At 43.9% G+C, this 27,344-nt stretch overlaps 1 protein-coding gene across 1 annotated transcript in view; it reads left to right on the forward strand.

Moving 5' to 3' along the window:
• Positions 1 to 27,344, forward strand: part of DIPK2B (divergent protein kinase domain 2B) — an 88,364-nt gene that overhangs the window by 13,656 nt on the left and 47,364 nt on the right. Inside the window, exon 2 of the mRNA XM_044283596.1 lies at positions 21,918 to 22,182. Coding sequence (XP_044139531.1) covers positions 21,918 to 22,182 — 265 coding nt within the window. The remainder of the gene's footprint in view (positions 1 to 21,917; positions 22,183 to 27,344) is intronic.

The raw sequence follows: 27,344 nt of genomic DNA on the forward strand, positions 1-27,344 counted from the left end.
GGCTGACGTGAAGCCTCATTCTCTGCTATGACATGCAGACTGATTCTCTGCTGACATGAAGCCAGATTCTCTGTTACGGGACCTCTCTCCTCTGCCTGTGTGCTAGGCCTAAATATATGCCAATGGACTGTTGCAGTGGTGGCTGACGTGAAGCCTCATTCTCTGCTATGACATGCAGACTAATTCTCTGCTGACATGAAGACAGATTCTCTGTTACGGGACCTCTCTCCTCTGCCTGGGTGCCGGGGCCTAAATATCTGAGAATGGACTGTTCCAGTGGTGGGTGACGGGAAGCCAGATTCTCTGCTATGGAACCTCTCTCCAATTGATTTTGGTTAATTTTTATTTATTTAATTTTTATTTTAATTAATTTCCCTATCCACATTTGTTTGCAGGGGATTTACCTACATGTTGCTGCCTTTTGCAGCCCTCTAGCCCTTTCCTGGGCTGTTTTACAGCCGTTTTAGTGCCGAAAAGTTCGGGTCCCCATTGACTTCAATGGGGTTCGGGTTCGGGACGAAGTTCGGATCGGGTTCGGATCCCGAACCCGAACATTTCCGGGATGTTCGGCCGAACTTCTCGAACCCGAACATCCAGGTGTTCGCTCAACTCTACTTATCTGTCATTCTAATCCTGCCTTTACTGATATCACCTCTGTGTATACATAAGCTAGTAACTATGTTGATCTGTACAGACCAAGAAGTGGCTCCTATTAGTGGCCAGCGCAAAAATGCAGGATTTTATGGAAAATTAAAAATAACATCACCAAATATTCTTTAAAAATATGTTAAACATAAAAACATAATTTAAACATTAGGTCATTTTCTGATGACACATTTCCTGTAATTTTTGCTACTTATGCTACTAATTTTCTAATATTAGGTAGTGGGTATCTCAACTTATTTCGCTATGGTGCCCTATGAATCATAGTTACACCTCTGAGGACTTTGTTTCACTTATTTGTTTCTTTATGACTGAGCCACCTATGTGAGATCTGTTTTCAGGGACTGAGTACCCCAACTGTGTGGCTCACCAGACGAACCTTGAGTTAAGACATTCACATTGACAATATTGCAGACATTCTTCTTAGCAGTGCTCATTTTTATTGGACAATGCCAGTATAATTTTTCAGTATGAAACATATACCAGAAAATACTGGCAATTCCATTATATCTTGTTTCTCCTCATTAACTATGTCTCTTCTCTGTCTCTTCGTTGCTCACAAGGTTGGGGACCTGTGAATTCAGAGTCATAGCTAGGCTTGCCTTCACCCAGGACATAAACTCACTGTTTGCTGCCATGTATTTAAATGCCTTATCCAAGGCACAGAGTCTTCCTGGCTCCCCATCTAGCCCCCTGTCAGCTTCCCCCAGCTAAGTCCTGGTCTAGATTACTGTATCTCATTGTCAATGCAGTTTTAATATTCTAGCTATTTTCAGCTATAAGGTATTAGGAGCCTTTTTGTATAATCCTCTGGTATAAATGGTAAAATTCCAGGAGCGTCTATTGACCAAGCCTGTGGAGAGTATTTGTGATATAAGGACGCATGCAATCCCCAATATTATAAGCTTAAAAATTATGTAAAAATGTAACATACCAAGCATAACTTTATTTCTTTAGTATACTCTTAAAAATCAAAAAATGCTCCGACTGCTCCATGTGTTATACCACTGCGCTACCCACTGGGGGCCTTTTCTTCGCACTATTACAAAAAAAAAACTTAAGCTAAACTTTAACGTCAGATTGTGTACAAAACTAACAATTACCACAATTTGCTAAGTGATGTAGTTTTCTACCCTCTTTTTACACCTAAGTCTAAATCTGTAATATGTCTCTATCATATAATCTAAACTAATCTAATTTAAGATACTGTAATCTTTTCATCTAATCGCTGTTTTATAAGTGTCTATGAGTCATCTCCACAGTGATTTTAAAAAAGTGGCATTAATGCTTTTTCTACGTTGCTATTTATTATACTTGCTAATCTAAGGTTTTGTACTTTACCATTTACATTGTGGTAATGGGAACAGTGCTGGAAGGCGTGCATGTCCCACTCAGGTACCTCAGCTGGGTGAGACAGCTAAAACTCAGAGAGCAGCAGTCATCTCAGCAAAGCATAGTTTGCTAAGATAGTTTTGTTTATTAATTCTGGGCTGGATTTTAGTTGGATTGGCAGATAGGACTGGAAGTGGGATCTGCCAATCCACATCCTTCCAGGATGGGTATTCCCTTCTACTGAGGTGATCGCAGGTGAGGCCTGCTGTAATCAGGCTTGCATAAAGCAACTCCCGGTATGTCAGTCTGGGGGAGTGTTTTTGCGAAGCAGGGTTCTAGTGAGGCTCTGTGTGAGTGGTCCCAGCCCGGTTGACTGAGGGGCCACAAGGCTAGGCGATAGCCTGAAGTTTGGGGGGACCCAGCTGGAGTGATGGTCACACGGCCGGAGTTGGGAGGACTACTGGGCCACACTCCTCCATAAAGGTATTGGACTTATGACAACCTGGAGGTTGCGGGAATGTTAGGCTGAGAAAGCCGCATGTGACTACCATATGTGAACTGTGCTCTACAAGAGAGGTATTTATGTGTTTAGATAGAGCCCAGATGGGCAGGCTTTTATTTTGCACTGGTTTTGTCATTGGTGCAGTAAAGCATAGTTTTGTATGAAAATACGTGGTCTGAGAGGAATTCTGTGACAGTGACCCCCCCTAAGAGTAGACGATCCCTTACATTTGGTGGAGGATGCGGGCAGTATCCATGCTAAAAGGGCAACAAAGTGTTGCTAGGGACGACAGCAGGTGCTGCTGAAAGCTGTGCAGAGTTAAAGGGCCGGGAGCCTGTTTGTCTGGTGACAGCTGCTGCCATTCTGGACTGATTTTGCTGTATTTAAAAGTAAAGTGTGCAGTGATTTAAAGGGCCAAAGGCCTAGTAAAAGAGAGACTGAACTCTTTGAAAAAAAAATAATAATAATTTTTGTGTGGTGGTCACTATGAGGTCTGTGCAGACCCACCTGCAGCAGGACTGTGCAATGAATGCTTGTGTGATCAGAGGATCTGATACAGAAAGATCCTACGAGTTGGTGATTGGGGGAATCCCACTATGGGTCACTTTAGATTCCCACCAACAAGGGTCCCGGGTTATGCCCGAAGTACTGGACTTTCTAAAAAGGGGGCCAGAGACAGATGCCACTGACTATGGCCCTGTGCAATGGGAGCTCTTAAAATGTGAGACCCTGGAAGTGGAGTTTGTGCTCAGAAAAGACTTTCAGTTTTTTTGGCAGCTGGGGTGAAAGGGTCAGCCCCTAGAAAACACCAATTTACATTGCGCTGTATGCTAATGATAATGTTTCACACACATTGTGATGTCTTCCTCTGGCCACAAGAGGCCACTGTGTTGCTGAGTAAGAGAGAAATGAAAGTTGTTGGTTCCAGAGGATTTAGGAGGAGCGGAAGTTCCCGGGCAGAGAGAGCTGGAGTGCTGTGTCCTTGCTGAGGTCTACAGAGAGAGTCTGCTGTTGCGGGACAGAGCTACAGGGACTAGAAAGTGATTTTTTCCTGGCTGCTATGGGAAAGATCAACAGAGACTGCAAAGTGTGTTCCAGAGGAGCAAAGTGTTAAATTCAGAGAACTGTGACATGACGGGTTTCTCCTGTCAGAGCTAAACTATGTGGATGCCTGCACCTGCAATCTAGAGAGAGAGGAAAAGACTGCGCTGGGACAAGCAAGTGACCGGATCAGGAGCCAGACTGCACCTGCCTTCACGTACCAGACCAAGACAAGCAGCCATCTGCAGAACTGTGAGTAGGACATAGACCAGGAGACTGTGCATACAGGAGAATATTAGAGGAGAGTAGCTTGCATTTTGTATGTGTTTGCTGTTTAGAGCGCATTTTGTTTGGATGCAAAGTTCAGTTATCCTTCCTGTAAATTTATGTAAACCTGTTTACACTGTTTCTGTCATTCATCGATTGCACCTCTGGTGCATTGGCACAATACTGTTAATCCGATTTTCCGGACGTTATATTTTGCCCTTTAATAAAGCTGGTCTTTGCTTCAGCCTCCTTGTCTGCTGTACTGTATTTGAATCCTGCCCTGAGGTCTTTTCCTCCCCTGACCGCTACAGTGGAGAAGAGAAAATGCTACAAATTGTGTACCTGGAGTTCTGGAGGAACAGCAGATGTGTGTCGTTGCCAAGGGCAACCGTCAGAAAGAAAAGGAGGTGGAGAGCGGTGCGGCTCTCCGGAGATCCTATGTTTCCTGCACGTGTGCACAAAGTCTTAAAGGGTGCGGATAGAGTGACCGAAAAAAGACTGGAGTCAAGGCCAAGGCATTTCCCTTGGCAACTACTGCATCCTGGAAGAGGATGATGTCAACTGTAGAGATGGACGTATCGAATGTGAGAGGGACAAACCCGAGATGAAAGTGGGTAAGATCGCTCCTGTAATTGCTGGTGTAGCAGACCACGTGACAGTGAGCACAGGTCTGGAGGTTGGGCATGTTACTGACCGTGGCCCTGGTACATCAGAGACCGTGAACTGTGGTGTAAGCCGGCGGCAGTTGCTATATGCCGATCCGGGAGGTGTTGAGACACCGGGATTGGAGACTGCTAAGAAAATATGTGACATTGTGATAAATGGCAGTCCAGTTCGAGCGTTGTTGGATGCAGAAAGCCAGGGGAGCCTGGTACATGCCAACTTGGTAGCTGGGGACTATGTGCTGGACGCTCACGAGGGTAGTAAGGACTATCCAGTTGTTCTCACTAAGTGTGATACTCCAGTGGGAACTCAGACTTGTAAGTTTGGGGTTGCAAATGCGCTCATGCAGGATGTCATTTTTGGCCGTGATTTCCCCTTGTTTTGGAAGTTGTGGGGAAAGGGAATCACAAAACTCCTGCAGAACTTGTACCTTTAAGTAAAGTGACCATTAGAAACAGTGGTAATGTCAAGGTGCCAAGTGATTGTACCGAGTGTGCAGAAATGCATAATGAAAAAGTGATGTCATGTGAAATAGGTGATGATGATGATGACATGCCTTTTCTCTTGCAGGTTGTGATCAGGGGAGAACTGCCCCCTTTAGGTAAAAATGTGTATAATGAAGAAATACTGGTTGATGTTTTGATCACAGAAAGGGAAGCTACCATGTCAACGTCTTGCAAAATTAAGGTAGTTGCTAGTAGCGACCAGACAGTTATACCTGACGTGACAAGACATAAGTGGGGAGACATCAGCATAGGGTCTGAGAATTATACCCAGGCAGTGGAAGACTTCCTTGCAGGTCTGATCAACCAAAAAGGGCGTGTAGAAGAGCATGACCGACTGCTGGCAGAGGCCCACTACCAGCTGGGCGTGGCAGGTCAGTACGGCTGCAAACTTGAAGATGTTTTCGCCTGCTCCGCACAGTCCCTAGATACACTAGAGAAGGGACTAGCTGTTCTCGCAGAGCAACTGGAGAAAGCTCCAGAAGAGTCAAAGGAGGAGACTCAGAAAGAGATGAATAAACTAAAGGATCACGAGTCACAATTAGAAGTGGAAATTCTCCAACTTCAAGAGGAACTTGCAGCTTCTGATCGATCCAGACGTCATGCGGAGCAGGAAAGAGATAAGCTGGCTGATGAGGTTGCAAACAGCATCTCAGGAAAATCTGCTCTCTTCGATGAGAGTTGCAGTGATCGGATGGTGGATCTGGACCACGTGGACCACCGGAGACAAATTGTGTCTAAGTTGGAGAAGAAACAGAAGAAGTTTGACCAGACCCGGTATGCCGAAGAACGTGACCGAACGGAGACTGATGCTCGGGAGAAGGAGACCAAGGCCCTCTCCTTGGCTAGAGCCCTTATAGAAGCGCTTGAGGAGCGAGATGAATTTGAGAGGCTGAACTCAGAACAGAGATGGAAGATCTCATGAGCTCAAAGGATGATGTCGGAAAGAACGTCTATGAGTTGGAGAATTCTAAGCGTGTTCTCGAGCAGCAGGTGGAAGGAAATGAGGAATAAACTTGAAGAGTTAAAGGTAAGAGCTTCTCAAGATGACAGGTTGGCTTAATCAAAGGAAAATGAGAGCCTGTTAAGAATGGGTCTGGAGATGGTGGCGTCGTGGTGCCAGCCGAGGCAGAGAAGATGGAAGATGGTTCTGCGGAACCAGGTAATGTGGCTGATATGGATGCTTAATCCAAGAGACTCGTGGTAGTGAGTAGCCAGGACATGGCCATGAAAGACATTCCATCTGCCAGTCAATGTTTTCCAGAAAGCCAGCTGTCTGGGGAAGAAATATGAGGAGACAGACGACCAGCATGCAGATGTTGTATACTACTGCGAGATGGCTCTCCTAGAGCCTACACGAATGGGAAACAATATACTGGGTGACCCTCTGGAGGGAATGCCAGAAGACGAAGAGTCTGTTAAATATCCCGATGTGCCCAACCTCGATCAGAAAGAGGAGGAGGAGTTAAGAGTGCCAGTATATGATTCCATGTCCGAGAAGGATGAGAAGGCTAACAGAGTGAATGGAGACTCCATAGAGATAAAGGCTAAAGTAGCAGAGAACTCTGAAACTGAAGCCGAACCTGAAAAAACTCCTGCAGAACAGAAGAAAAAGATTAACCAGATGCGTTTAAAAGGAGTGAGCAGTGACGAGCATACTCTGCTGAAGGAGTTCTGCAAAGCCAAGGAGGAAGGGTCTGGACACAACCATGACAGGGAAAAACTGTGTGAAGTTCAGTCAAGAGCTGTAGCAGTCCAAGAAGGGACCTGAGCATGTGCGAGAGCCCGAGAAGAATTTAAAGAGAGTGCCTGTCGATTGGAAAAAAATATCTTCTGAAAGAAGTTTCAGAAGCCAAGACCGAAACACTGAGAGTAAAGAAAAAAGAAAGATGCAATATGTTGATAAAATCAAGAAACATAGGGAGCATGAGCGCAAGAATCAAAGAGTGCGAGGGCGTGTCATCGTCACTCGGAAAACAGTATCTGGCCATTAGTTGGCCACAGGAGCCCCTTAGGCATTTTCTACTGGGTAAAGAATCAGTGTTGGTGATAAACCAAGCTCTGCTGGCCTGGGTGTGGCAGAATAAAAGAAAAGAGGTGACACTGGCCACATCTTCCACAGGGCATGGTACGATGTGGTAAAATGCTGGTCTTAAGAAGAGGCGGGGGATATGTGGTAATGGCAACAGTGCTGGAAGGCGTAGATATCCCACTCAGGTACCTCAGCTGGGTGAGACAGCTAAAATCCAGAGAGCAGCAGTCATCTCAGCAAAGCATAGTTTGCTGAGACAGTTTTGTTTATTAATTCTGGGCTTGATTTTAGTTGGATTGGCAGATAGGACTGGAAGTGGGATCTGCCAATCCACACCCTTCCAGGACGGGTATTCCCTTCTACCTGAGGTGATCGTAGGTGAGGCCTGCTGTAATCAGGCTGGCATAAAGCACCTCCCAGTATGTCAGTCTGTGGGAGTATTTTTGTGAAGCAGAGTCCTGGTGAGGCTCTGTGTGAGTGGTCTCAGCTGGGTTGGCTGAGGGGCCACGAGGCTAGGCGATAGCCTGCAGTTGGGGGACCCAGCAACGCCTGCTGAAGCCACAGTCGCACAGCCAGAGTTGGGAGGACTACTGGGCCACACTCTCCCATAAAGGTATTAGACTTATTACAGCTTGGAGGCTGCGGGACTGTTAGGCTGAGAAAGCTGTATGTAACTACCATATGTGAACGGTGCTCTACAAGAAAGGTAGGGATGTTTTTTATGTTTAGGTAGAGCCCAGACGGGCAGACTTTTATTTTGTACTGTTTTTGTTATTGGTGCTTATGTCGCAATAATGTACAGTTTTGATGAAAATACGTGGTCTGAGAGGAAGACGATCCTTTATAACATTTTATTCTGTTCTTAAATGTTATAAATGCAGCAAGCACAAAATCGTGTTTTTAACTTTGCTTTTAAAAGTTTGAGACTAAAAATAATCCTATAACAATTTTTAAAAGTACATTACTTAAAGACATCCTGGTAGAAAAGCATTTTATTACTCATATATGCAATAGTCAATGCTGTCATGTGGCGTGTCGGTACATTCACAACTATTCCTGGTGGATCTACCCCATCCTGTTTCCATCAGATTCTTTGTGCTGTAATGGTAATGGTAATCTTCTAGATACTTTGGCTATAAAATAACTGCAGTCAGGGGTATAGCTTTATACATGGCAGGTCATTAAACCGCACTGCAGGCCCATGAACACTTTACATAGGCTGTAATGTATTGCTCCAAATCAACACTTTTTGTTTTTACATTTTAACAAAATTAGGCCCCTTGTACGCAACATCTTTCCTAGATTTTATTTTTTTAATCTAAAACATATTTGGCAGACATTTGCCAAAGTCTTCAGCATTTTAGCATAAGTTTCTGTTCAAAATCATCAATCCAACTTTTTGATATTATAGTAAAACTGAAATTACTCTATGGCTGAAATTAAGGCAATCACGTAAGATGAGATATAATAACGTTATTAAATACATAATAACTACATACTGTAAATACAGAACAGCCACAGAGTCACCATAAAAATATAACTTCAAAATAAAAATAATGAAAAATTATATTGGAGGAGGGAAGCCTTTACTCTACATACAGTAATACATATTTATATATGTAAAGGGTTTCTACCACCAGATTTTCACCTATTTAGCTGTCTGACACTAGCGATTCTGCTAGTGTCTGCTGTACCTAACCATGTTCATGTATTACCTTTGTCTGGAGCGGTTAAGCTTAAAAACATAGTTTTATTGATATGCAAATGAGCCTCTAGGTGCTATGGGGGCATCTTTTCAGCACCTAGAGGCTCCGTCTACTCACTATTTCTGCCGCCCAGTGCGCAGGCGCAGTGACTGTCGGACTGCTCCCTGCGCGTAATCGGTGCAGGTGCAGTGAAGATGCCAACGCAGGGAGCGGTCCGACAGTCACTGCGCCTGCGCCGAATACAGAGAAGCACATGGCGCAGGCGCGAGAATTCGGCCGAGAATGAGAGAAGTAGGCTGTCAATCTAGAGAAGAGGGGCGGGCTGGAGGGACGCATTGGGCGGCAGAAATAGTGAGTAGACAGGAGCCTCTAGGTGCTGAAAAGACACTCCCATAGCACCTAGAGACTCATTTGCATATGAAAAAAACAACTGTTTTTAAGCTTACCCGCTCCAGATAAAGGTAATACATTAACATGGTTAGGTACAGCAGACACTAGCAGATCGCTAGTGTCAGACAGCTAAATAGGTGAAAATCTGTAATCCAATAATTGGATCTAAAAGAGTGCAGATCCTGCATTTACGCATACATTCTACATAGGTCATGCCCACAAACATCGGTAACCTACTGCATGCAAGTCACAGTTAGTGAATACATCCTACAGCACATCCCGAAATGAATGAAGACCTCAGTCAAGATGAGTATAGTCCCACAATGCACCGAAAAATAAAGACCCAGACTGGACCGTCAAACATATAGAAACCTCAGACCAGATCTCAGAGTAAATACAAAGTCCCCGAATAAAAACAGACCAGGCCCTAAAGTAAATATAAACACCAAACCCGTCCCCTAATAGACTTCCTGAATAAAAACAGAACCCAGACCAGACCCCAGAATACAGACTGCAGACCCTGTAAAAACAAATCTCAGAATAACTACAGAACCAGACCCCCTATATCAGTGCAGATTCTTGAACAGTAGCCTATCCTAGTGGACACATTTGGGGTCATTGTACATTAAAGTTTTGTGTTATTTATTTTCACAATTGTTGCCACAAATGCAACGAAAAGCAGCAAATCCCTTTATGTGCCCTCCCCAATCTTTGTTTGCAAGGTGGTGCCCTAGCTTGTCACCTACCCATTGTCCCAGCGGTTGTTGCACAACACAATTTAGGCTATTTTCACATCTGCAGTTTCCCTTTTTTTTTCGCTAATGAGATCCGTCATAGCATCTCAATAGCGGGGGGAAAATGCTTCCGTTTTGTCCCCATTCATTGTCAATGGGGACAAAACTGAACTGAACAAAACAGAATGTACCTGAATACATTTCATGCTGTTTGGTTGGGTCCCCATCGGGGACAGAATAACACTGCAAGCAGCATTTTTCTGTCCACAATGTGGTGAGGAAAAAGACGGCTCACAATGTAAGTCAATGGGGACGGATCCATTTTCTTAGACGCAATATGAAACGGATCCGTCCCCCATTGACTTTCAATGGAGCTCATTACGGATTCGTCTTGGCTATGTTAAACACTTTACATCCGGGCCATTTCCCCCTTCCTGACAGAGCTTAATTTTGCAAATCTGACATGTGTCCCATTATGTGGTAATAACTTTGGACGCTTTTACTTATCCAAGCCATTCTGAGATGCAAAACATAGAAACATAGAAACAAAGAATGTGTCGTCAGATAAGAAGTATTAAGAACCATTTGGCCCATCTAGTCTGTCCAATATACTAAATACTATGGATAGCCCCTGGCCCTATCTTATATGAAGGATGGCCTTCTGCCTATCCCATGCATGCTTAAACTCCTTCACTGTATTTGCAGCTACCACTTCTGCAGGAAGGCTATTCCATGCATCCACTACTCTCTCAGTAAAGTAATACTTCCTGATATTACTTTTAAACCTTTGCCCCTCTAATTTAAAACTATGTCCTCTTGTAGCAGTTTTTCTTCTTTTAAATATTCTCTCCTCTTTTACCTTGTTGATTCCCTTTATGTATTTAAAAGTTTCTATCATATCCCCTCTGTCTCTTCTTTCTTCCAAGCTATACATGTTAAGGTCCTTTAGTCTTTCCTGGTAAGTTTTATCCTGCAATCCGTGTACCAGTTTAGTAGCTCTTCTCTGAACTCTCTCCAAAACGCTTGGATTAAAGCTACTGCCCCTGCCCTGCTGCTGTCACGGACAGCATACAGAGCAGTAATGTCGGCAAGGGACCAATCAGAGTGGTCCCCTGCCGGCAATCGATCCGATTGGCTAGTCTAACCAATCGGATTGCGGCAGTGTTAAAATGCCAGTTTCATGCTCTGATCTGCGCTCTGATGTGCCTGGTGCCCCCCGATCTCCCGATCTGTACCTACCCCTGAGCGCCTCCATCCCCCCCTCCCCTATGAGCCCTGCCTCTGCCATCTGTCCCCACCTGCCCCTGATGCTGTTCTTCCCCGCCACCATCCATATCGATGTATCCTGCTCCTGATGCGGTCCCCCCTCTATGCATCCTGCTCCATCTGTGCCCCCTCAATGCTGGGTGCACCCCCCCCCCCCCTGCGCGCTTTCCAGCGGTCCCCCTGCTTTATTTAATGTCGGCGTATGCTGACACTCTGCTGTAACTCCTTAGATGCCGCTGCAGCGGTATCCATGAGGTTAATAGAGGGAGGGGGCTCCCTCTATCAACCATCCGGGTTGCCGCGCTGCGATGGCAGCGCCCGATGGTTGCCGCGGCAACCTGATGCTTTGCAAAGGCGTCCGGTGTTGCCACCTAGAGGAAATCTGATAGTATTATACTTTGCAATGCAAGAGCATTGCAAAGTATAGTACAGCCATCAGCCCCACTGGATCTTCAAGATCCAAGTGAGACTTGATAAAAAAAAATATGTGAAAATGATAAAAGTAAAAATAAATAAATAAATAAAAATGTAAATTAAAAAAATAAAAAGGACACATATTACATATCACCACATCTGTAACAACCGTCTCTGTAAATATATCACATGACCTAACCCCTCAGATGAACACCATAAAAAAATAATATATAACAGTGCCAAAAAAGCCATTTTTGTCACCTTACATCACAAAAAGTGCAACACCAAGTGATCAAAATTTGCGTATGCCCCCAAAATAGTACTAATCAAACTGTCACCTCATCCCGCAAAAAATAATACCCTATTTTAGACAATCGCCCAAAAAATAAAGAAGCTATGGCTCTCAGACTATGGAGACAATAAAACATCATTTTTTTGGTTTCAGAAATGCTATTATTGTTTAAAACTTAAATAAATAAGGAGAAGTATGCATATTAGGTATTGCCACGTCCGTAACGATCTGTTCGCTAAACATGACCTAACCCCTCAGATGAACGCTGTAAAAATAAATAAAAGCTGTTCCAAAACAGCCGATTTTATAGTCACCTTGCCTCATAAAGTGTAATAATGAATTATCAAAAAATCATATGTACCCAAAAATGGTACCAATAAAAAACTCTTTCTGCAAAAAACAAGCCCCTGTACAAGGCGATACGCAGAAAAATAAAAAAAATATGGCGTTCAGAAAATGGACACACAAAAACATAATTTCTTTTTCAAAAATGCTTTATTATGTAAAACTGAAACAAACAAAAAGAGTAGACATATTTGATATCATTGCGTCCGTAACAACCTGCTCTATAAAAATAGCACATGATCTACCCTATCAGATGAATCTTGTAAAAAAATTAAATAATAAAACATTGCCAAAGCAGCCATTTTTTAGTTACCTTGCCTCACAAAAAAACGTAATATAGAGCAATTAAAAATCATATGTACCCCAAAATAGTACCAATAAAACTGGCACCTTAACCCCTATTCCAAAATAGGGTCACTTTTTGGGAGTTTCTACTGTAAGGGTGCATCGGGGGGGGGGGCTTTAAATGGGACATGGCATTTAAAACCAGTCCAGCAAAAGCTGCCTGCCAAAAACCATACAGCGTTCGTTTCCTTCTGCGCCCTGCCGTGCGCCCTTACATCAGTTTACGACCACATGTGGGGTGTTTTTGTAAAATTTAGTTTAGCTGTTAACCCTCAGTGTGTTAAAGAAAAAATGTAATAAAATGGAAAATCTGCCAAAAAAGTGAAATTTAGAAATTTCATCTCCATTTTCCTTAATTCTTGTGGAACACCTAAAGGGTTAACAAAGTTTTGTAAAATCAGTTTTGAGTAACTTGAGGGGTTTAGTTTCTACAATGGGATGATTTTGGGGGTTTCCACTATACAAGCCTCACAAAGTGACTTCAAACCTGAACTGGTCCTTAAAAAGTGGGTTTTGGAAATTTTCTAAAAAATTTGCAATTTGCTTCTAAACTTCTAAGCCTTCTAACGCCCTAAAAAAATTAAATGACATTTCCAAAATGATGCCAACATAAAGTATACATATGGGAAATGTTAAGTAATAAATATTTTATGAGGTATCACTTTCTGTTTTAGAAGCAGAGAAATAGAAAATTTGACTATCATGAAGTACAATGTGTCACGAGAAAACAATCTCAGAATGGCTTGGAGAAATAAATGTGTTCCAAAGCTATTACAACACAAAGTGACGAATGTCAGATTTGTAAATTTTGACCTGGACACTGGTGCATCAATGACCCTTGGTCATGAAAGGGTTAACATTCCCTATGTGTCTACTTTATGTTGGCATCATTTTGTAAATGTCATTTTGTTTTTTTAGGACGTTATAAGGCTTAGAATTTTAGAAAACCCACTTTTTAAGGACAAGTTCAGGTCTGAAGTCACTTTGTGGGGCTTACATAATGGAAACCCCCATAAATTACCTCATTGTAGAAACTACACCCCTCAAGCTACTCAAAACTGATTTTACAACCTTTGTTAGCCCTTTAGGTGTTCCACAATAATTAAAGAAAAATGGAGATGAAATTTCTAAATTTCACTTTTTGGGCAGATTTTTCATTTTAATAATATTTTTTCTTTAACACATCGAGGGTTAACAGCCAAATAAAACTCAATATTTATTACCCTGATTCTGCGGTTTACAGAAACACCCCACATGTGGTCGTAAATTGATATAAGGGCACACGGCAGGGCGCAGAAGAAAAGGAGCACCATATGGTTTAATAAATAATAATATAGCATTTTTAAAACAAATATTATGTTTTTGTGTCTCCATTTTCTGAATGCCATATTTTTATATTTTTCTGCCAATCGTCTGGTGCAGGGGTTCATTTTTTGCAGGAAGAGTTTTTTATTGTATTAGGTAATAAGAATCTTCACACTGGACTAACATTTAAAATTATCAGCTAAGCCTGCTGTCTGTGTGGTGATTTTTTATTTTTTTTAATGGTAATTATAGCGTCTTGGGATCCTGGTGGAGGTGCTGCTTTCTGTCCAAATATTTGGATTACTTAGCTCTGCTTGGCTGCTTTATATTTTTAGCAGCCGCCACAGATGCTAGCTAATACCAGCTCTGTTGTGCCACAGTGCTGTGGTCCTATCTATTATTGACAGTGGCTAGTGCACAGTTTCCCACAATTCCCTATCTGACTGCTGCTCAACTTTCTCCTATTAGCTGAAACACTGCAGGCTATCGCTGTTTAAAACACATGCTTTACAGCACTCTGCCCCCCGACATGTTTTGCCAATTTAACTTGGCGTCTTCAGGGGATCGGGCAGTCTGAAGACGCCAAGTTAAATTGGCGAAACATGTTGGGGGGCAGAGTGCTGTAAAGCATGTGTTTTAAACAGCGATAGCCTGCAGTGTTTCAGCTAATAGGAGAAAGTTGAGCAGCAGTCAGATAGGGATGCAGATATTAAAAGCTGAGACTTTTGCCAATATATTCCTGTCAGGAAGATATCGGAGCCCACATGCACCACGTCACGGCTCTCAGCATGGCAAGGGGTCCTACCACTACGCTACCTATGGTGTGAACAAGGTCTGAAGGTGATGTAATCCAGCTCACAGCCAAGCTTCCACACAACCGCCTAGCAGGACAACTAGTGCAATGTGAACAAAGCCAGACTGTAAGCCACACCCATATCAGACCATGTGATGGAGGCTACCAGGTGCAAAGGAGAGTGTTTAAATGCCAGGTAAAGGCACATACACTACATATAAAACAAGACAAAAACACAGAAATATAGTGGCAAATCTGGGGGAGCTGCTCAACCCCTAACACTGTAGCGTGTTTTTCATTGGGGGAGCAGCCCCACCGCATGTGGACCGCAGCAAACGACTATCCCCAGCAAAAAATATTCTGCATACGGTGGAGGATGTCGGCGCGGTCCACATGCACCACAAAGGCATCCTACACAAAACGGAGCATTGTGCGGATGAAAATATAATCATAAATCACAGAAAAAATGCACCTGGCATTTAAACACTCTCCTTTGCACCTGGTAGCCTCCATCACATGGTCTGATATGGGTGTGGCTCACAGTCTGGCTTTGTTCACATTGCACTAGTTGTCCTGCTAGGCGGTTGTGTGGAAGCTTGGCTGTGAGCTGGATTACATCACCTTCAGACCTTGTTCACACCATAGGTAGCGTAGTGGTAGGACCCCTTGCCATGCTGAGAGCCGTGACGTGGTGCATGTGGGCTCCGATATCTTCCTGACAGGAATATATTGGCAAAAGTCTCAGCTTTTAATATCTGCATTTTTGACTAGCCAGTATAGTCAGTGGCATATCCGTTTGGTGCATTTTTTCTGTGATTTATGATTATATTTTCATCCGCACAATGCTCCGTTTTGTGTAGGATGCCTTTGTGGTGCATGTGGACCGCGCCGACATCCTCCACCGTATGCAAAATATTTTTTGCTGGGGATAGTCGTTTGCTGCGGTCCACATGCGGTGGGGCTGCTCCCCCAATGAAAAACACGCTACAGTGTTAGGGGTTGAGCAGCCCCCCAGATTTGCCACTATATTTCTGTGTTTTTGTCTTGTTTTATATGTAGTGTATGTGCCTTTACCTGGCATTTAAACACTCTCCTTTGCACCTGGTAGCCTCCATCACATGGTCTGATATGGGTGTGGCTTACAGTCTGGCTTTGTTCACATTGCACTAGTTGTCCTGCTAGGCGGTTGTGTGGAAGCTTGGCTGTGAGCTGGATTACATCACCTTCAGACCTTGTTCACACCATAGGTAGCTTAGTGGTAGGACCCCTTGCCATGCTGAGAACCGTGACGTGGTGCATGTGGGCTCCGATATCTTCCTGACAGGAATATATTGGCAAAAGTCTCAGCTTTTAATATCTGCATTTTTGACTAGCCAGTATAGTCATTGGCATATCCGTTTGGTGCATTTTTTCTGTGATTTATGATTATATTTTCATCCGCACAATGCTCCGTTTTGTGTAGGATGCCTTTGTGGTGCATGTGGACCGCGCCGACATCCTCCACCGTATGCAAAATATTTTTTGCTGGGGATAGTCGTTTGCTGCGGTCCACATGCGGTGGGGCTGCTCCCCCAATGAAAAACACGCTACAGTGTTAGGGGTTGAGCAGCTCCCCCAGATTTGCCACTATATTTCTGTGTTTTTGTCAGCAGTCAGATAGGGAATTGTGGGAAACTGTGCACTAGCCACTGTCAATAATAGATAGGACCACAGCACTGTGGCACAACAGAGCTGGTATTAGCTAGCATCTGTGGCGGCTGCTAAAAATATAAAACAGCCAAGCAGAGCTAAGTAATCCAAATATTTGGACAGAAAGCAGCACTTCCACCAGGATCTCAAGACGCTATAATTACCATTCAAAAAATGAATCTCAAGCAAACACCTTACCAATTTAACTGGACAAAAATCCGAACCTACCCAAGAATATAATCTAACTACTTGACCCCTGCCATACTGATCAGTTTTAGACCTTCTGATAACAATCTCAACTTTAACATCTGAAAACTCCAAACCCGATACACTATTACGGCTCGCAGCCACTAACTCACTAACCCTAAAAGCCCCGAAAAAGGCTAACACGAAGGCTGTACGAAAAAGCAACACTTCACTTTGATCCCTACATACGTCACCCAAAACCTTGCAAAGGTCCCCCAACAAGGAGATAGAAATTGGCCCCCTAGAATCCAACTTACCAACACTTTTCCTGTAACCCTTCAACGACTGTTTAATCTGAAAAAAGGAAGATAACGGTCTCTCACCTTGCAGTTTCTGGAAAAACGAAACACCTGCCACCACCCTAGCAATAGATGAAGCCGCCAACTTTTTATTAAACAAACTAATAACAAACAATAAACTGCAACTTAAAACATTCCCTTTAATATCTTCAGAACATGCATTTATGAAATACAACCAATCCCTCCATGCGGCAGAGTAAGCTGCCCATGTTCTCGGGGCTAAAGACCTCTCAATAGCTGCAGACATCAGTCCCAAATCAAACCCCACAGATGTTGAGGACACGGGCTCCCATCCAGATCCGCCTCCGGAGCTAACTCCCGGAATCTCAGGAACTGTGAACGAGTCAAAGAATCAGCCAGCACGTTAGAAGGCCCTACAATATATTTTGCTTTGATCCATATATTAAACTTCATACAAAATAAAACTAAATGCCTTAATAACTTTACCACTACATCACATTTGGAGAGAGTATTGACCGCAAAACAAACCCCTTTGTTATCTGTGTGTAATAAGATTCTCCTATCCTTAAACTCATAACCCCAAAGAACAACTGCAACAATAACCGGAAAAAGCTCTAATAAAACAATATTCCTTGTGAGTCCATTATCCACCCAGGAAGCTGGCCACTTCACAGCTGACCATTTACCGTTCCAGAATGCTCCATAACCACAACTACCAGCCGCATCCGTAAATAACCCTAAAGCGTCTGAACTCAGAAATTCCTCCTGCCAGCAACTAGAACCATTAAATTCCTGAAGGAATTCTAACCAAACACCCATATCCTCTTTCAAGCATTTAGTCAACCGAATATGTGAATTAGGTGACCTAAGACCCCTAGTTGCAAAATACAATCGACTAGAAAAAACCCTACCTATGGGAATAACCCTACAAGCAAAGTTAAGGGATCCAAGAAGAGATTGCATCTCTTTCAGCGTACATTTCTTCTTACCCAACAAAGACCAGAGCAACATCCGGATTTTTTCCAATTTAGCCTCTGACAGGCGGAATTCCATGCGACTCAAGTCGATAACTATCCCGAGAAACTCTAAACAAACACAAGGGCCAACAGTCTTCTCCTCAGCTATTGGAATACCAAAACAAGAACAAATATCTAAAAACCTAGCTAACAGATCTGAACAAGCACTAGAATGAGAAGGACCAACAAACAAAAAATCATCTAAATAATGAAGAACACCATTAAAATTTAAATCATACTCAATAACCCACTGAATAAATGAAGAAAATGCTTCAAAATAATAACATGACAATGAAAAACCCATCGGCAGGCATTTATCAAAATAAAAACGACTGTCAAAATGAAAACCTAATGAGTTGAAACCATCTGGGCAAACAGGCAATAAACGAAACGCAGATTTAATGTCTGCCTTAGCTAACAGGGCATCTTTGCCGAAAGACCTAACTAATGCTAAAGCGCTATCAAAAGAGGCATATGACACAGAAGCCCTAGATTTATCTACCATATCGTTCAAAGAGCCTTTCTCTGGGAACGACAGGTGATGAATCAGCCTAAATTCACCAGGCTCCTTCTTTGGCACAACGCCCAAAGGAGAAAGCCTAAAATTAATAAACGGCGGCTCTGTAAAGGGGCCCTCAATCCTCCCCAAGTCCAGCTCCTTCTGAATCTTTCTACGGACTACCTCATTATGTAAATTTACAGATTTTAAATTCTCAACCCAGCAGCAGCCAACACCAGAAAAATGTGGCACTTCAAAACCATACAGAAAACCATTAAAAATTAAATCAGCTTTCTGACGGTCTGGATAAAGAGCGAGCCATGGTTGCATTTCTGCCAACTTCACTGGACTCAATGCTTTTTGCCACCTGTTCCCTAACGTTTGGCTGCTGCTGGCCCGACTGGGAGTTCCTTTTAAAGCAACGGGACATAGGATGGGTCCCCCCACAAAAGGAACATTCATGCTTAAAATGACAGTTATGCAGCGGCGACACCGGCGGCTTCGCTAGTATAGCTTTTTGTGGCAACATTAAATTTACCCAGAGCCCAATGTCCTTCACACCCCATTTAAGAGATGGATGGACAGCTAACTTTTGGCGGAACGTCTCGTCGTATTGAAACCAAGCCATCCCGCCAAAATTCCTGTAGGCCTCAATAACAATATCCAAATGCTGGAACAGTCCCGAACACAGCTCAGAATGCTTCTCCCCCAAAACCGCAGCATAAACACAAAAAGCTTGAAGCCAATTGTTAAATGATCTAGGGGGAAAGCGTTTCTTTTCATCCTCTAATTTTTCATCCTTTTTAAAAGCTCTATCTTTGGCGGACGGCAATAACGCCATTAATTCAACGTACTCCATCCGCCAAATACGCTCTTTCATCATAGCACTAAGATGATAACCCAACGGAGACACTTCACAGACTAAAGCCTCCTTCAAACAAGTCTCTTTAACCCCTGTACCCTTCTCCAACACAGGCACAACATTGTCAACATTATTAACACCAGACGGAGTAACCACCGTACTTTGACCACTGCTCCAGACATCTGAAGCCGCATGAACCGTTTGCCTGCTAGAAAACTCAGCTAGCAGCTTAACCAAATTATTTAAAACAGACGATTCAGACAAAGGGACAACATTGACATTCTCACCCATTAGCTGACCCTCCTGGCGTGGACCAGAGGCTAAAGATGATAGGTGTGGTAGTCTTCCTAGGGGGCCCGGAGATGGCTCAACCAACAGAGGTGGGAGCCTCTCAACAGGCAGCCCCTGTAGATCATTCAGGCTGCATCCCTGCTCCACTTCATGCTGCAGCACCACACTGGCAGCATCTTGATGACGTTCCCCACCAGTAATAGCACAAGCTGTATATCCTGGCTGGCCGCTCTGCCCTCCTGACTCGATGCTCCTGGAGGACCGACGGCTTCTCTGTACAGCTGCTCCTCTCTGACTGCTGCTGCGCCGACGCCCCGCCCCCGGGGGAGGAGTATAAGCGCTCCTTACCCTTCTAGCTCTTTTGCCAGGCAGCGCTGCTGACTCCTCCTCCCGGAAACGGCTGAGGGCTTCTCCGGCTGAGCACTGCTCCGGCACTCTTCTTCCAGCTGGAACCGGCCTATCTTCTTCCAGATGCGGCGGCGGCGGCTCCAGGGATGGCGGTGGTGGCGGCAACATCGGGGTCCCCAGCGGTGGTCCAGACGAACTCGGCTTTATTGTTTTATTTTTTATTTTACTCTTTGTGTTCCCAATAAGGTCATACAAGACCTCTGGGGGACATTTACCTTCACTTTTTTTTTCCCTATTGATTTCTCCTGTAACTGGGGCTGACATAGTTGCCCCAGTTACAGGAGAAATACACCCCCCATAGAGGCTGTACAGCATAATACAGCACCGTACAGCCTCAGCGCAGGGCTGATCGAGGTCTGTAGAAGACCCGACAGCTCCTGCACTCTCTCGACCCCAGCGGTCACATTACCGCTGGGCCAGGACAGGAAGCAGCATAGCGCTTCCTGATCTGTATACACATCACTCACTAAACGCTGTGTATACAGTGATCTAGGTGGCAGGGAAACCTGGGAACTGTCCCTGCCTTCTCTCTGGGTTGTCCTGTTGTCACTGACAGTGGGCCCCCCACTCTGCAGCGGTACGATTAGCGTGCAGCTGCCTTCTCTGAATGGACGTTCCAGAACGTCCATTCAGAGATAAACATCCACCCATTGGATGTTTATATCCTATGGGCGGATGTGAAGTGGTTAAAGATGATACAACCGGATCCATTCATAACAGATACAGACGGTTGTATTATCACAACGGAAGCGTTTTCACTGATCCATGATGGATCCAGCAAAAACGCTGGTGTGAAAGTAGCCTAAAAGTAAAGCATGTATGAACTGCAAAATCTTAATTAACTGCACCCAAGTGGGATTTTACACAGTGCAATCATACAAAATATACAAAATAATGCAACATACTATCCAGTTGTAAACATAACTATAACAAAGAGATACAGGCCTCTGATTCCCACCCATAGCTTTTTCTTAGTACCACTGCAGTATTGCAGGGCATTACTGTGGAGCTGAAGGTAGTAGGTTCAGAAAAGGACAACCAAGGTAATTAAATGAACTAGTGGACTTAAGTACCAAGACAGGTTGTCAATTTTGGGATTATGGGTGATCTAATTACAATGTACAAATATATGCAAATATCTTGCTAATCATCTGTTTATACCTAGGCCTGTAACAACGACAAGATGGCATCTAGGTCTAGACGAAAGAAGGTTTCACAGAGATTTTTTTACTGTAAGAGCAGTGAGACTATAAAACTCTGCCACAGGAGGTTGTGTTGGTCAATTCATTGATAAAGTACAAGAAGGGCTTTGATGCCTTGCTTTAACCCTTTCTACCCTGGGCCAGTTTTCACCTTCCTGCCATTTTTTGCAAATCTGGCATGTCTCAGTTTATGTAGTAATCCCTTTGGAACACTTTTACTTATCCAAGCCATTCTGAGACTGTTTTCTCATGACACATTGTACTCAATGACAGTGGTAAAGTTGAGTCAATATATTATCCTTTATTTATTAAAAAAAAATCCCAAATCTACAAAAAATTTGGAAAAATTCACCATTTTATAAATTAGAATTTTTCTACTTTTAAGACAGATAGTAATGCCTCATAAAATAGTTATCAGTCATCATTCCCCATATGTCTACTTTATGTTGGCATCATTTTGTGAATGTCATTTTATTTTTTTAGGACGTTAGAAGGCTTAGAAGTTAGAAGCCATTTTTTCTAAACCATTTATTAAGCACCAATTCAAATATAAAGTGATTTTGAGGGGCTTACATAATGGAAACCCCCCATAAATTACCCCATTTTAGCCACCTCATAGGAGCTTTGCCTTCCTCTGGTTGCTCTTTCTCTGCCTTCCTCAACAGAATTTTAGGTTGGACTTGATTATCCTGTCAATTATGTAACTATTTAGGTAACTATGTAACTAATAGGATCAACGGAACTGGATGACATATGCATGATCTCTACAAGCAGGCAGATACAGAGACATCTTCTTGTAGCTTTGAATAGATTTCTGGTCTGAGAAATAACACCCCCTTCTTTCTCACTAGGTTTCAGAACTGGCTTGCTCCACATCTGCAGCTTCCCCCTCCCGATCTTCAGAGTTACTTTGGGAACTATAGTGATGATGGAGAAAGCTGGAGACCTGTTGAGATATCTCGGATGTCTAGTAAGAGGCAACATGACTTGTCTGACCAAAGGATCTGCAACAGTTTCACCAAGAGAAAAACTTGCAGCATTGAAGGGATGCTAAGGAGGACAGAGAGGTTTCAGAAGTGGATGGCAGCTAAACGTCTAACCCCAGATTTAGTGCAAGTGGGTGTTCTATCTAAATGAAAACGTATCTGTAAAGAATAAATCAAGGCAACTTGACTTACTGTAGATTTCTTGAAAACGTTTCACTCGTTCTTCCAACGAGCTTTTTCATTTCTGAGTGACTGTACAAAAATTCTGGGAATAAATATGTAACTGAATCAACATCTGGTAATTATTCCCAGCATTGGGTCAAAGGTGTTGATTCCATTATCCTAATTGGAGTCAGTAGGTGATGAAGCTCGTTGGAAGAACGAGTGAAACGTTTTCAAGAAATCTACAGTATGTCCTGTTGCCTTAATTTATTATTTACAGATATACCATGACCTGGATAAATGAGAACCTTCACAGACATAAATGAAAACGGTACAGTATGTTTCACTAGTAGAGAACTGTGCATGCAGAAATTCTCTAACATGCATCTTTTCATGGATTTGCTATGTTAGTTAGTGAAGACCTGCTACTACTGTCTTCTTTTACTAGATTGCTTCAGTTCCTATATTTCTTATAGAATTACTGTATAAGAAATTCCCAAATATATACATTTTTATACTCCTTACCTTTTACAGACATTCATGCCCACTTTCTGGATTTTAGTGCTTTAAATGCCCTCCAAATCACGGCTTATATGACTGAAGACATTGGGGGTCATTTATTAAGACCAGCGCAGGCCTCTACATAATTTTGGCACATACAGCGCCTGTCTACGTGTAAGACAGCTTCCTTGCTGGCTTACATTTAGACCATCTTTTACGCCTAAAACAAGCATAGAAAATCCTACCCCGTCCACACCACTAACAGTTGCGCAGCAATCTACGCCAAAAATACACCTAATATAGGCATATTTCTGAATAATAAATAACCCCATAATTACCAGCTTTTCAAGCCATCCTGCCACAAATGTATCCCTGAGTCCTAGGTCTAAAGTATGCATGAACAGGTGGGCTTACTGAGAGGACACACACAAAAAGTCAGTGTAGTCTCTTGGTATCGTGGCCATAATTCATAAACTAAAATACAGCCAGAGTATTATTAAAACTTGCCTTGTACATGGACTGTGTAAGAGTATTCAGGTGATGCTAGGCTTGCAACAAAGGAGTTGGGAGTTATACTGTCCTCCTCATCTCAGCCAGAAGAAGAATATGTAAGCTTACAATTGTCAAGCCCTGAAGCACTAGGATAGGAGAGGTAGTGCTAGGTGTGAACTCCTGTAAGCGAATAATTTTGCTTTTTGAAGAAATTTCACATGGGCAATGTTTTCATAACAGACAACATCCGGACAGAAACCTGACCCATTCATTTCATTGGGCATATGCAAATGAGCATTGCTTTTCACTGACCATCGGTCTATTCGGGAAAAATCTGTCACCAGTGACCTACCAAATAAACCATTTTCAAGTCCCCGTTCCCGAGTTATGATTACTTTTCCTTAATATATAAATTAGGCCTTTAGTGCAATGGTGGCTTCACTTTTGCTCTTGTTGCACCCAAGCTCCCCCAATTTTTATTTTTTTGCAAATTTTTATCGTTTGCTACTATGATTTTGAAAAAAAAAAAGACTGTTCTGGCATAGTTTATTTTATTTATTTATTTATTTTAAGCGTTCACTTGATGACGTGATAATTTTATAGAGCCAGTCATTATCTATTATTATCTACTTTTTACTATTGTAAATGGCTTGATTAGGGGATAGGGGAAAGTGCACTTCCATGTATGATGGCGCGTGTGTACTACAGGAATAGGACTTGCCGAGAAGAACGTTGCAAATGTAGTGCGCACGCGCCGTCATACATGGGAATGCACACGCGTGGGATCTCAGTGCTACAGTGCTGTTAATCAAAGGAATAGGGGGCGTTTTTATTACATGAGGGGGGCACTAACAGGCAGGAAGGCGTCGGAGATGCGGTGCTCAGAAGGAATAAGCACGCCTCCGAGTGCTCCGTTTGCTCATATACATATTTATAAAAGTGCATTTTACAGTCTAATCGGACCTCAAATAAGGGATTTTACCAGTGTTTTGAGCCCTACCTGCCTATATATTTTGTAGGGTATACATGAATCAGGTGACAGAGCCTCTTAAAGGGGTTAAAGGGTCAGTTAAATAAACTTGACAACACACAGACAGCATCAGTGTGGGGTTTGATTTTCACTGATGGTTGCTTGGAGATGCTCATGCACACGACTGTTGGGTGTTTTACAGTCCACAAATCACGGATCCGCAAAATATGGATACCGGCTGTGTGCATTTCACATTTTGCATAATGGAAGGGACCGACCCTAACTGAACAGTCCTACACCAAAAAAATAAATTAAAAAAATGAACAAACAGAAAAAAATAAGCTTGTGTGCGCGAGCCCTTAACCTCTTACGGACACAGGGCGTACATATAACGCCCAGATGTCTGAGCCCTTAGGGACACAGGGCATACATGTACGCCCTGTGTATTTCCAATCACCACCACGCAGAGGGCGGTGATTGGAACAAGGTGCCTGCTAAAATCATTTAGCAGGCCCCTTGTGACAATGCCGAGAGGGGTCCAGTGACCACCCCGTATCGGCGATCGCTGCAAACCACAGGTCAATTCAGACTTGCGGCTTGCAGCGTTTCCGGGTCATTCGGATCTCCGGTGACCTGATGACCCGGAATAGGAGGGTGATCGGTGGTGTAATATACACCACCAATCACCCTCCGTAGATCCTGTGAGGTGGCAGTGACGCCACCTCTCAGGATCGCCTGTAATTGGCTGGATGGGGGGATAAAGTCCCGGAGCTCCGCTCTCCCCGCCCACAGACTCTTGTGTGAGTGAAGAGCACTCCCGACCGGGCCTGTATACTGTGTGGGGGCCTGTATACTGTGTGGTGGGCTGTATACTGTGTGGGGGGCTGTATACTGTGTGGGGGGGCTGTATACTGTGTGGGGGGGCTGTATACTGTGTGGGGGGGCGTATACTGTGTGGGGGCCTGTATAGTGTGGGGGCCTGCATAGTGTGGGGGCCTGTATAGTGTGGGGGGGTCTGTATACTGTGGGGGGGCTGTATACTGTGGGGGGGGCCTGTATAGTGTGGGGGGCTGTATATTGTGGAGTGCTATACTGCTGTACTGTATACTGTGGGGGTCTGTATACTGTGGGTGCGGTATAGTGTGGAGTGCTATACTGCTGTACTGTATAGTGTGGGGGGCTGTATCATGTTTTGTTTGGGGTGCTGTATACAGTGAGGTGTTGTATACTGTGAGGTGTTGTATACTGTGGGGGTGCTGTATACTGTGGGCTGCTATACTGCTCTACTATATACTGTGGGGTACTGCATAGTGTGGGGTGCTAAACTGCATACTGTGTGGTGCTGTATACTATAGGGTGCTATACTGCATACTGTGGGGTGCTAGGGTGCACTGTAACACTAGGGTAAGCCGAGCCCCGGTCTTCTTCCTGCAGAGCGGTGCCCACTTCCAGCCTGAGCCCAGCTGCCCAGAGCACTGATCCTGAGCTGGAGTCTTCAGACCTGGAAGTATTTACAGTCATTCACTGTACTCTACCAGATGTGTACATTTTTTGTGTGTGTGTTGTGGTGGAGGGCGTGATTGCCTGCTAAGGTGTGGGAAGGCGGGATCCAGGGGGCCCAAGTAAATTTTTGCCCAGGGTCCAATCAATATTAAAGATGGCCCTGAGGACGAGGATGACCTCACTTTCTTGTTGTCATCCTCGTTCTCCTCATCATCTAGTGATGATGATGAGCCCCCAAGGCGGCGGAGACCCTGTGGCCCACACTAGTATGAGCAGCCCTGGGGCTCATACTAGTTTTCCGGCCCACCATGCAAGTCCACCTGAGCCCCCTACCGGTAAACTTGCTTGGAGTACCCCCAGAGGATTTTGAGCCCGTGATTCCTGACTTTGTTGGCCAACCAGGAATCCAGATTCGCACAGTGGGCTTCACTGAATATGACTTTTTTAGTTTTTTTTTTCAGTGACAACTTTGTGAATCTGATGGTGGAGCAAACGAACTTGTTTGCCCAACAGTTTATTGCTCAACACCCGGGCTCCTTTTTGGCTAGGTCCGGTGGCTGGACTCCGGTCAGTGCAGCCAAGATGAGGACATTTTGGGGCCTCATGCTGCACATGGGCCTAGTAAAAAAAAACAGTGTCAGGCAGTACTGGAGTGGGGACATCCTCTACCAGACCCCACTTTACTGTATGGCCATGACACATTGCCGTTTTGAGGCCATTTGAAAATGCCTGCATTATGCAGATAATGCAGAATGTCCTCCCTAAGGGGATCCTGCCTATGACCGCCTGTACAAAATCAGTCCGGTCATCGATCACTTCGGGGCCAAATTTTTGGAGGCCTATGTACCTGGAAGGGAGGTCGCTGTTGATGAGTCTCTTATTGCTTTCAAGGGGAGACTCAGTTTCCGCCAGTACATTCCCACTAAGCGGGCGAGGTATGGCGTGAAGCTGTACAAACTTTGTGAAAGTACCTAAGGGTACACTTACAAGTTTCGTGTGTACGAGGGGTGCGATTCCCGTATTGAACCCCCAGAATGTCCCCCCACTCTGGGTTTTAGCGGGAAACTCGTGTGGGACCTTATGCACCCACTGCAAGATAAGGGTTACCACCTGTACGTGGATAACTTTTATACTAGTAGCCCCTTGTTCCAGTCCCTCGCCGCCAGATCCACGTCCGCTTGTGGGACCGTGCGGTAAAGTCAGCGAGGCCTCCCTACCCACCCACCCCCCCAGGTACCTATCCCCAGGGGTGATAGCCTAAGACAACTTGTACACATTGCGAAATGTGTAGTTTTTCAGTGCAGATTCCCATGCGGATAAACCGCAGCATAGTACAATTCCAGCAAAGTGTATGAGACTGCACAAATCTCATGTAGAGTTCACAGATTTTTTTTTGTGCGGAAATTGACCTACAGTGAGGATTTTTCACACAAAAAAGATTTGTGTGAAAAAGATTTACTCATAATAAGGGCTTGTTCACACGACCGTATGGCTTTTTCAGTGTTTTGCAGGCTGTTTTTAATGGATCAGTTTTTCCGGTTTTTGTTTCCGGTTCCATTTTGTTTTTCTGTTCCGTTTTTAGCCTTGGGCTACTTTCACACTTGCGGCAGAGTGATCCGGCAAGCAGTTCCGTCGCCTAAACAGCCGGATCCGGCAATCTGCAT

This window comes from Bufo gargarizans, chromosome 3 (genome assembly GCF_014858855.1).
Source record: "Bufo gargarizans isolate SCDJY-AF-19 chromosome 3, ASM1485885v1, whole genome shotgun sequence".
Classification (NCBI taxonomy): Eukaryota; Metazoa; Chordata; class Amphibia; order Anura; family Bufonidae; genus Bufo; species Bufo gargarizans.